Genomic DNA, 12,337 nt, shown 5'->3' on the forward strand with positions numbered 1-12,337 from the left:
AGAGGGAGAGGTTGGGTACAAAGGCTGGTAAATTTGGTAGTAATTTAAAAATAAGGTCCATTTGTATAAACCTGAAAGAAAGTATATTCCAAACAATTCACTATTTTCTTAAATATGGGAGAAAACATGCCTAATCTTAGTAAGAATTCAATCATAATAAAATGTATCTTTTAACAAAGAGAGTATTATAACGGAAACTCCTTAGATTAGAATAGATTTTCTACTTCCTTTGCATTTCTCCAGTGTTTGTACACACATACATACACACACAAGGCATACAGTTCATTTCTCATTAACATGAGCCAGAGATCAGACTACTGTATTTTACTTTCATCATTAAAAAATTTGTGTCACGATCAAATTTTGGTACATGTATGAGTAAATATATGTTATAGAAGTGCGCTTCAAAAATTAGCGTTGAGCTATTTTCATTTTAACAATATTTATTACAAATCACGTTTTATAAACACTAGATAAATTACATACAAAAGCTAGACATAAATATATAGAAGCAAAAACAGCAGTACTATTAACACAAGAGAAATAAGCTAATATAATGTCTAATAAACGTGTAACTTAATCAAATTGCTAAATTTTCATTGCTAATACTTTTTCATGAATTCAAAGGCTATTCAGAAATGAAATGCAGAATACAATCAAGGTTTAGAATGACAGAAACACGGTAGCGCTACTTATTCGAAAAAAAAAATCCTTACAAACATTCAGAAGCCAAAGAACTGTCCTAAAAGACAAATTAAACTTGGGTAAAAGCTCTTAACCTAACTGAAGAGTATAAAATTTTAGGCTTTGGTTAATAGATACTAAACTTAGTGGACATTTTAAAATTAGCATCTCCCTTATATGTAATATTCCTGAGTTTTTGCTAAAATACCATAGATAAAATAAAGAACTCAATTTACAATATTGCATAATTTTGTACTATATTTCTGAAAAACAAAAAGTATTGAGATTTTTTTAAACTGTGAACAATGGGATTTAATGTAATTATGATCAGAAAGAATGTTTAATTTAGCTTAACTATGAGAAAAATTAATGCCCTCTCACCACTACTTGACAAAGCTCATTTGTAAATTATGATCAAAATTATATTAAATCTGTCACCAATTTTTACTTGCATCTCATGAAATCATTTTTGATTTAAAGGAGAGGTTGATTACGTAGTCTAGAATGCTCTTGTAAAAGGCTGAAATGATACAATGCTAATACAAGGTGAGGCACAGGTTAGGTGGGCAATATTACTTACTAATTTAAAGTGAAAAGTCTTTGAATGTATTATTTCTGAACATCAACACACAATTCAATGTAGTTATAAATTGATCTGAAAATATCCAAAAACAGTTGAGACATGAAAATACATTTTTAGTAACAGTCCTAAGAGGAATTTTCACAAGTGACTATTTTCAGCCTTAGTTTTATCAAAATAGAATTAAATTTAAGGTTCCTTTTAAAAATAGACCTATGAAAGCTAATTTCCTATTAGCTGCTGTGTGTGGTGTATGGAGATAACAGATTCAGTCCCTTCTCACAAGATCAACCTATCAACATCTTCTGACCTGATTACTTTACATTACAACCCACCCCTTAAAACAGAATTTCCCCTGGACACTCTATCAGTGCACCTAAGGATTGGGTCCAAGCATGTGGAGTTTTAAGCAAGTAGCTCTCCCCTGCCTCCTGGTAAATTATTACAGTCAGGTTGATTTGGAAAATCATGCTTTAAAGCAACCAAAATAATTTGATTATACTTGAACGTTGCTTGATATGAGTGGCCTATCTAATGAAAATCAAATTTATCTAGCTTTTTAATAATCTGCATAGCTTATCATCATGCTTAAGTATTTCCTACCTAAATGTTGCAAGGTTTTGTTCTAATTTTAATAGCTCATTAAGAGCCAATATAACAATGATCACCTTTGTGGGTAGGCTTCTACAGTTTTAGTGTTTCATATACCTTTTCTTACCAGGAAGCAGAAGTCGTCTATAGCAGCTGTATTCAAAAACTAAACAATGTGGAATTTATTCAAATGATTATACTACTCACAAAGTAGTCTTTAAACAGCTATACCAACATCAGTTAGTAGAGTTACTTGCAAAACTGGTTAGCAAATACCTATTCATTAAAAAAAATTCAATTTACAAAGTATTACACCAAGTCTGTATACAAAATCTCATTTGCTATATTATGTGACTAGGAGGCTAATATTCAACTGGATATGTATACACGAAAAAAAAAATGCCCATAGGTTCATTCTAGTTGATCAACCAGTAATGAATCGTTCTAAATTAAAAAAGAAAAGAAGCAATGGAATGTATTCTTGAACAAATATGGTGTACTGAGGAAAGGGTAAATTAGAGATCTGAAAGAACGTTTAATTAGGATTAAAATCATGAACTGTTAGCCACTTCTATTTTCTAATAACAGTATCACATGCAGAGAAACATAACTACAAGCTCACTGAACTGGGTTAAACAGTTTTGAAGCTGATTAAAAGTACTTAATTGAAAATGAACTCTTTTTGAACCACGAGTAAATGATGCTGTATTCAGCAATTGATTTTTAAAATGATTTTAACAATTTAAGCATCAGTGAAAAACCATTGCTAACACACAAATTGAAAAGGGCTTAATACCAAGTCCTTGGTTCCATACTGAACTTCATATTCCCATCTGTATATCGGCAAAGTTGTAGAAGCTGTCTACATCCCCAGGCGCCGTCTCCTTGCTTTCTGATACAAACATCTATGTTAAATACAAAAGAAACAAAAAAAGTAAATACTAGTAACCCCCAAATTCCAAAGCCCACATTCTCCACAGAAGTCACAAGCCTGCTATTTAAAAGAAATTCAAGTACATCATTTCTAACATTTAATCTGTAGATTTTCTGTAGAGTTCATGCAATAATAGTTTCAATAGCTATGATGTAAATTGAGCTCTTTTAAAAGCACTTATGATTTAATTAAGGTCTTTGCTTTCATAATCCTTCAGTTGTATTTTTATTACACTTGGAATTTCAGTTTTTAAAATACACAACAGTTAATATTATGAAAGCTACTGAATAAAGAGGTTTATTTAAAGAACTCTTAAGTTTCTTCTATTTTCTAAGAATCTCAATAGGCCGAGAAGCAAAACTGGAGATTAGCTATTTTAAAAGCTCCTAAAGATATATTACTAATTTTAAACGAACTGTTTTCCAAACATCAACAAAGCAGTACTCAATAGAACCCTTCAAAAATAACTTTTACAGATGTCAGCCGGAAATTAGAGGAGACCTGGGTTCTACTTAGCTTTATCATAAACTAGCTATATGGGGCTGACAATTTAATAAGCCTCTCTGGGCTCAGTTTCCACATCTGTAAAATGACAAAGTTGAATTAGATCATCTTTAGCTCATTCAGATCTAAAAACTCCAAATCATATAACCATTTTCTCTCTGTTTCCTTTTCTATCCAACCTGATTATATATGCCCTCTCCCTTAGTACTGTTGTGATAACAGAATGAGACAAAAGACAAAGTACCTTGAATTATGCAAATTCAAGGGACCATAAGCCCGATCAGACTACAAAACCAAACATTTTCTCTCAGATATTTATCAAAAACCCACAATTATATATACTCATTTAATCCTCTTATATATTTGGTTTTTAAGCTATATTAATTTATTTGAGTCTGAAATTCTTAGATACAGCAATCTCATCAACCATATCTAGAAAATAACCTACATGTAGTGATTTCTAGATATAGGGTCAAGGTCAAGTTTTGATGAAGTATTACTGAAGCAAATAAAAATCAACACTGAGCAATAGGATCATCCATCTAAAGTATACAATCTTAGAAATACAACATTTTCAACATATCACTATCTTTTAAAAAGGAAGGACTTGAAGAGACATTTGGTGAGACTTTTTACTTGAGAAACTTACATATTATTGAAGGTTTTTAATAAGTAGATTATTATTTTGTAAATTCTTAAGCTATTAAAATTTTAGTTTGGCAAAGAAAAACCAAAACTTAGTTCTCAATTGTTTACTATAAGTTTTAAAAATCATGATCTGCTGAAAGTACCATTTAATTGTAAGGAAAAGGAAAAGAAATGAAAGGTTTTTTTTTAATTGAAGTATAGTCAGTTTACAATGTTGTGTTAATTTCTGATGTACAGCATAGTAATTCAGTTATACATATACATATATATATTTGTTTTCATATTCTTTTTCACTGTAAGTTACTATAAGATATTGAATATAGTTCCCTGTGCTATACAGTAGAAACTTGTTGTTTATCTATTTTATATATAGTAGGTAGTGCTTCCTACTGGATCTTAATATCAACTGACACAATTCTCAAAATTGTTATTTTTCACACTATTTTTATAACAAATACAATAATCTGGACAATATTTTTAAAGCCACCTGAAAAGAGACAGCCAAAAATCTATTGCAACCTTGTGTTCTAACAAAAATAGACCACACTGTATTGTACTGACTTAACATCTCCCTCCTTCATGTAACTAAGCTATGGGTGTCTTTTCAGGATATTGACCCCTTTTGTGTTTCATGATTGCTAAAGAATAAACTATTACACTGCACAAACCATTAAAATTTATTGGACAATGTACTGGATACTGTTCAAGGTGACTTACATGTATTAATCCACTGAAACCTAATAACTGAATGTTGTGGGTCCCATTACTATCCTCATTTTACAGATGAGGAAATCTGAATCCCAGAAAGTTCAAGGGTGACATTTTGTTGAACTGGACCCCTACTTCTGACCAACCAGCACTGGGTTTACAGTTGGCCCATGAACACCATAGGTTTGAACTGTGTAGGTCCACTTATACAGGGTTCTTTCTTTTCAATAACTGTTACAGTACTACACCATCCATGGTTGGTTGAATTTGCAGATGCAGAACCACAGATACGGAGGACCAATTATGGGATTTGAGCACTCGTGGATTTTGGTATCCACGGCAGGTCCTGGGACTAATCCCCCACGGACACTAAGGAACAACTGTATTTCCAAGTTCCTTTTTTTGCCATAAAGGATATGATCAATGCCTTTCCCATTCACCTTGATCCTCCCTGGACAGAACCCTGCCCCTCATCCCACCATTCAGCTTCCAAAGAAACACGATGGGAAGAAATCAGAGGAGAGTCAGGGTCCCAGGGAGATTTACTGTCTCACTGCCTGAATTGGTTTTTTTTGTTGTTGTTTTTACAATATTCATGTTAAAATTTCAAAAATTATTTAAAAAACCTTATTCATATACAGCTATATATACGATACTAGATAAAACAACCTAATGAGGGTGGTCATAAGTAAGAATTAGCCATTAATGCATAGAAAGAGTTCATATTCTTTTTCACTATAGGCTTTTATAAGATATTGAATATAGTTCCCTGTGCTATACAGTAGGACCTTGTTGTTTATTTATTTTAGGAAGTAGAAGGTTTGATTGAAATATAAATAGTCAATAAAGTCTTGTACCTTGGTCCCATTGAATGTCTCGTTGACAATAAGTTGACATCCTTCTACAGCACCATCTCCATTGAACTCCAAGGCAATTACAGGACCTATAAGCAAACCCATGAAGAGTCTTATCATGAATACAAATCTATTCTAAAATTAATCTTTTTATTCTTCCCTGAAAAATCTCCAGCCTCTTCTTTGGGAGGAAAGAGTAAAGAAAGAAGGAAGTAGACAGACGGGACACTCCCTTCAGCTACTTCTTCCTACTCTAATCATAAAAGAAATTAATACAGAGTCTCATCACATGACAAGTAGCTTCAGTTCTATTATAGGGCTAGTGTCACAAAAATTTTTAAGTGTTGTAAATAGTCTGACTTTTCTGATTTTCATCCTTCAACAAAACCCATAAAAAGTCCACCCATTTAGCAGTACAAAGAATAGTTGACAAAATGACAAATAAGATCAAAAGCTATTCAAGTCATTTTGCCAGGCAGCCAGTCTTGTTTCCAATTCTTCTACTTACCAGCCAAGTTCAGGGCCACCAGTAATGATACTAAGCCAAGTAAGAATTCAGGTCAGGTACCAAAGGTAATGACCATCTGAAAGTATTTTTCTTGAGTGTGCTATATTCTAGAACCAATGACCAAGTTTTTATTTTTTAATTCTCTGGAGAGAGCATTTGTGCCTCCTTTCCCATACTTAATTTGAATACTTTTATTTATTTGTTTGTTTTTTCAACGTGTGTGTGTGTATATATATATTTTTTATTGAAGTATAGTCAGTTTACAATGTTGTGTCAATTTCTGGTGTACATCACAATGCTTCAGTCATACATGAACATACATATATTTGTTTTCATATTCTTTTTCACCATTAGTTACTACAAGATATCATTAATTTGATTACTTTTAAAACCACCTGTACTTTAAATTCTGGTGTAAAGATTTAGTTTGGCCTGGATTTAATTGTGGCATTGGCACTACTGGTTTCAAATTGTTGGCAAACACGGTCATAAATCAGCCAAACAAAATAAGCCTTTCAATCCAATTAAAAGGTATTCCACTATCACTTTATCCCTAATAGATTTGTTTTTTATCTCCTTCAGTAATGGAGAAGTCCTAACATCCAGGAAATTACAAATTTCTTGAAAAAAGACATGAATTCATTAAACAACATAGAATACAAGGGAATAATGAAATATTAAGGAATGAAACATGAAGGTGAATGTAGTCATGTGCCACAGAACAAGGCACAAGGAGAGAAAAGGTCTTGTGATTTAATACAGACAACAAATACAGAAAAGGCAAGATACATCAGTCAACTGTACAACCAGATACAGAGAACAAATTAAAGTATGAGTTTTTCAGCATTACCATATATATAGAGCAAAACAGCTGTTGAGTAAAGAAAAGAAGGTAGCTGAGGAATATTTTCTCAGGAAAATGGATGATTCTATGTCTGGGGCAATGAATGCATACAATCAACCTCGAACATCTTGTTGAGCCAAAAAGCAATGAAGCTATTAAAGGCCAATAGGGTTGTATCATAAGGACCCAGGAGCTAGCCTGAAGAGGCTCCTAAGGGCCAACGATGAGACATGGGGAGATCAGAGGGAATGATGACTGCAATTTATTAAAACATACTAAATATATAGTCTTGAGCTCACAACGATATTTAGAAAAGACAGAAACAAAATGTACTGGACACCACTGTAGGTTGCTAGGGCACCAATTTATTACTCTAAAAATCGATACTTAATTATTTTTCCTTTATTCTGCTTTTCTAGTATGAAGCAAATTTCAAGTTAACCAAACAGTTCGGTGTACAAGGCGAAGTTCTGTTAACATCCATTAATAAATGCAGAGGAAGTGACACAATTAGAAAATGATCATTTTTGAAATTCCTAATTATTTTACTGGATTAGGCAACAATCAGCAATGGCTTTCGCATCCCACAAGGAAGATAGACAGGAAACTATAATAAGACTGTCACTACCTGAGCCTAACAATCTTAGGATCACTAAAAGTGCAACGATCAAACATTATGTACCCTCTAGTTACAGGAAATAATACCACCTATGAAATATTCTGACGAAAAAACCCCCCAAACCAAAAAACAACAAAACTGAACCTGAGTGTAAACAAGGCTTAGATTTAACTTCTAATCTACAAGAACTATAGAGGAAGAAATTCAACAAACCCATGCATACTATGGGACAACTGACCAGGTTTCTTTTACAAAACAAAGGCATGACACAAATACGGGAGGGGTAACACCTGTTTCTGGTTAAAAGCGATGTAAGATACAAAACAGCCACATCCAGTGAGTGAGTGGGCCAATTTTAGACCTGGATCAAATTAACCGTAAAAATACATAAAGGATGTTTTTAGATTAATTAAGGAAATTTGAATATGAACTAGGTAGTAGATGACATTAAGGAACTGTTAATCATGTTATACATGATAATATATTGTGGTTACTTAAGAAAACATTTGTGTAGCTGTCAAATTGTTAAGGTATAAATCTTATAGTATATAAAATATATCTTAATAAAATTAAAAAAGGAAAAAGGAAAACATTTGTTTTTAATTTCATTTTGTTTAAGGCATATTGAAATGTTTAGGGATGAAATGATGGGACATATCAAAATTTGATTAAAATATTTCAGCAAAAAAAAAGGAGTATAGATTCTTTTTTTAAGTATGGCAAAAAGCTGATAAAACTGGGGGATGGGTACACATGGGGGTCACTGTACTCTACTTTTGAGTCAAAACAGTACATTTGGAAATTTGCAAAAAAAGAGTTTACAAAGCATTTTAAACCAAATAAATATTGAACTAAAAGGGAAAAGTTAATAATGTAGGGTTTCCAGGTTTGCAGAGAACAGAAAGTTTGAAGTAAGGTAGAAGAGAATATGCTTTTATTCAGGATCTCTAAAGGAAATACAGTAGATATATTTTTAAAGTCAGAATTTGTTACTGAAAGTTCCTATAGTCTACAAAGACAATATAATCTGGAATTCAGAAATACAATTTTGGTAGAATCACCCAAGTATGTAACTTGGTTGATATCCTTTGAATAGATGAGGAACTTCCAATAAGTGACTTAATTTGCCAACAAAGAAACATCAACAAAAAAGGTGGACAAGTGCACTGGTTTTGATTAACAGGTGTGGATTATTCTAAATTAACAAAAAACTACAACATTGACAATGCACTTCTTAAGCAGTTCTGTTTGATTCTCTAATGATGATGACTACAATTACTGTAAAATTTCCAAACTGAACTATGAGGTCAACGAGGATCACTGCTCATGTTTTTAGTGTTTTAATGTGAACTTCTTATCAAATAGTTTGCAGGAGCTTTAAATCTTAATATTTGAACTGTCATGAAAAATTGTGAGACTTTGAGGTAAATAAAGAAAGATTTCTGGATGTCCTATCTAACAAACTCTTCTGTGTTATTTAATATGACCTTGGAACAAGCCACTATCACACCTCAGTTAGATTACAGCAACAGCTTCCCAGCTGGTCTCTGCTTCTTCCTTAGAGTAACCAGAATGATAAAAGCTGTATTTTAAAAGGCCCATGGGCCCATGGCATTCTTCTGCTCCAAAACCTCCTGTAAAGTATATTATTTTTATTTTTAATTCTTCTAAAAATAACTGACAGTTTAAAGTAATAATATGAACAATGCATTAGGTGTTTGTAGCATATGTAATAGTAAAATATATAACAATGACACAAGGATGGGAAGAAAGATTTGAGGATATAATGTTATTATGTCCTTATATACTACAGGTGACATGGTATAATATTATTATAAGGCGGACTCAAGTTATTTAAATGTGTTTACTGTAAAACCAAAGGTGACCATGCTATAAGATTTACGAAAAGTGGTATAAATAAGTCAATAGAGGAGATAAAATGGAGTCATAATACCCAATTAAACAGAAAAAGAGGTAACAAGAAACAAAGAACAAATGGAACGGAAAGCAGCTAGCAAGATGGTAGATGCTGATCCAACTACAGCAACACCTTTCAATTTGAATGGTGTAAACACACCAGTAAAAAGACAGAGAGTGTCAGATTGGATTGAAAAGCAAGAACCAACTATATGCTGTCTACAAAAAGTTCACTTTAGATACACAGACTTTTGATAAGTTAAAAGAAAAGGGATAAAGATATATGATGAAACACTAATAATCAAACGAAAGCTGAAGTAGCTGTATTTCAAAGCACATTTCAGACAAAGAAGATTATCAGAGACCAAGAGGGGCATTACATAATGATAAAGAATTCTTCAAGAAGACATAATCCTAAATGTGTATGCAATTAATAACAGAGTTTCAAAATTCACAAGGCAAAGCCTGACAGGATCTGAAAAGAGGAATAGACAAATCCACAATTATAGTGGAAGACTCTGATACTCTTCTTTCTTTAATTCATAGAACACTTAGATAGAAAATCAGTTAGGATACAGATGACCTGAATAGCACTATCAACCAAACTGACCTAGTGGACATTTATAGAACATTCCACAAAACAAAAGCAGATTATACATTCTTCTCACATGCACATAGGCTATTCACCATGATAGACTATATTCTGTTCCACAAAACAAACCTTAACTTAGTAAAGAAAACAGAAATCATACAATGTGCATTTTTAAACCATAACAGCATTAATCTAGAAATCAGTAATAGAAACACACCTGGACAATCTCACAAATGTTTGGAAATTAAATATTATACTTCCAAATAATCCATGGATCTGGTGAAAAGTCTCAAGGCAAACTAAAAAATAATCTGAACTACATCAGGGATCAGCATACTTTTTCTGTAAAGGGCCAGATGGGAAATATTTTAGGCTTAGTGAGTCATACCACGTCTGTTGCAACTAATCATTTCTGCTGTTAGAGTGCAGTAACAGCAAAACATAATAGATAAAAGAACAAGTGTGGCTGTGCTCCGATAACACTTCATTTACAAAACATAGTGTAGGTCATACTTTGCCAAATCCTGAATTAAATGAAAATACATCATATCAAAATTGGCAGGATGCAGCTAAAGCAGTGCTGAAAGGAAAATTTCTACCACAAGATACATATACAGTCAATCCTCATTATTTGTGGATTCCTTATTTGCCAATTGCCTACTTGATAAAGTTTATTTTATCAAGTAGGCAAAATATTTGACCCAAAATCAATCCTTGAAGTTTTTTCATGGTCACTTATGGATACAAAGTGGTGAAAAATACGATTTGCCTGACATGCATGTTCCCAGGTGAAGCCGAACAAGGTGATGCTCTGTCTTCTTGTTTCAGCATTCATTCTGCAAACAAGTGCCCTCTTTGTAGTCTATTCAGTGCCACATCTTCCACATTTTTGTGCCTTTTGTTGGTAATATCGCTGTTTAAAATGGCCTCCAAATATCATGCTCAAGTATAGTCTAATGTTCCTAAGCTTAGGAAAGCTGTGATGTGCCTTACAGAGGAAATATCTAGTAGACAAGCTTCATTCAGGCACATGTTATAATGCTGTTGGCTGTGAGTTCAAATGTTAATGAATCAATAACATATACTAAATGAGGTGTCTTTAAACAGAAACGTCTATACAATAAGGTTATGTTTTGATTAGTTGATAAAAATGTTGTGACCAGAGACTTGCAGAAACCTAGCCCTCCATTTCTCCTAGGAGCAGCTGTTCAGTACTCACTGATTCAGGGTTCACAGCAACGTTATAGAACAGAACTACTGTGAAAAATGAGAATCATTCTGTTAGAAAAGAAGAAATATCTAAGATTAGTAACCCAAGCTTAAACCTTAAGGAACTAGAGAAAGAAGAGCAAACCAAACCTAAAGCAAGTGAAAGGAAGGAAAAAATAAATATTGGAGTGGAAACCAATGAAACTGAACAGAGAAAAATCAATAAGACAAAAAGAAGTTTCTTTGAAATTATCAATAAAGTGATAAACCTTTATCAAGGCTGATGGGAGAGGAAGAGGCCTCAAATTACCAACAGAAGGAATATGAGGGACATCACTAATGACCCCGCATACATTAATAAGAATAAGGAAATGCTATAAACTCTACATCTATAAATTTGGTAACTCAGATGAAATGAAACAATTCTCTGAAAGACAAAAACTACCAAAATTCACTTGAGAAGAAAAATATATCCTGAAGAGCTCTCTATATAACAAATAAATAAAATTCATAGCTAAAAATCTTCCCCACAAATCTCCAGGCCAAGATGGTTTCACTAGCAAATTCTACCAGACATTTATTGAAGAAATGATACTAATTCTTTTTCTCTTCAAGATCATAGAAGAGGAAGGGTACTTCTCAACTCATTTTATGAGGCCAGCATTACCCTAATATCAAAGCCAGACAAAGATACAACAAGAAAAGAAGAGTATAGACCAATATGCCTCATGAACAAAGATGTAAAAATCTTCAATTAAATATTAGCAAATCAAATCCAGCAATATATTTAAGGAGTAAAACATCATGATCAAGGGTGGGGAGTACATCTCAGAAATACAAGGCTGGTTTGACATTCAAAATCAACAAATGTCACTCACCAGATGAAACGACTCATTAATTTAAAAAAACATGATCATCTCAATAAATGCAGCAAAAGCATTCAACAAAATTCAACGGGCATGTGTGATAAAAACTCAACAAACTAGGAATAGATAGGAATTCCCTTAGTCTAATAAAAGGTACATATGAAAAACCACAACTAACATCATTCTTAATGGTGAGACCGAACACTTTCACCTTGAAATAAGTAACAGGACAAGGATGTTCTCTTCTCAATATTGTACATAACATCACAGTGGCAGTCC

The 12,337-nt window shown here is 32.8% G+C and overlaps 1 protein-coding gene across 1 annotated transcript in view; it reads right to left on the reverse strand.

Moving 5' to 3' along the window:
- Nucleotides 1-425: 425 nt before the first annotated feature.
- RP2 (RP2 activator of ARL3 GTPase) overlaps nucleotides 426-12,337 on the reverse strand; it is a 35,381-nt gene continuing 23,469 nt past the window's right edge. Inside the window, exons 4-5 of the mRNA XM_031445355.2 lie at nucleotides 5,507-5,592; nucleotides 426-2,760 (exon numbers count right to left, since the gene is read on the reverse strand). Of these exons, the coding sequence (XP_031301215.1) occupies nucleotides 2,677-2,760; nucleotides 5,507-5,592 (170 nt within the window). The 3' untranslated portion in view covers nucleotides 426-2,676. The remainder of the gene's footprint in view (nucleotides 2,761-5,506; nucleotides 5,593-12,337) is intronic.

The sequence above is a fragment of the Camelus dromedarius genome, chromosome X, assembly GCF_036321535.1.
Source record: "Camelus dromedarius isolate mCamDro1 chromosome X, mCamDro1.pat, whole genome shotgun sequence".
Taxonomy (NCBI): domain Eukaryota; kingdom Metazoa; phylum Chordata; class Mammalia; order Artiodactyla; family Camelidae; genus Camelus; species Camelus dromedarius.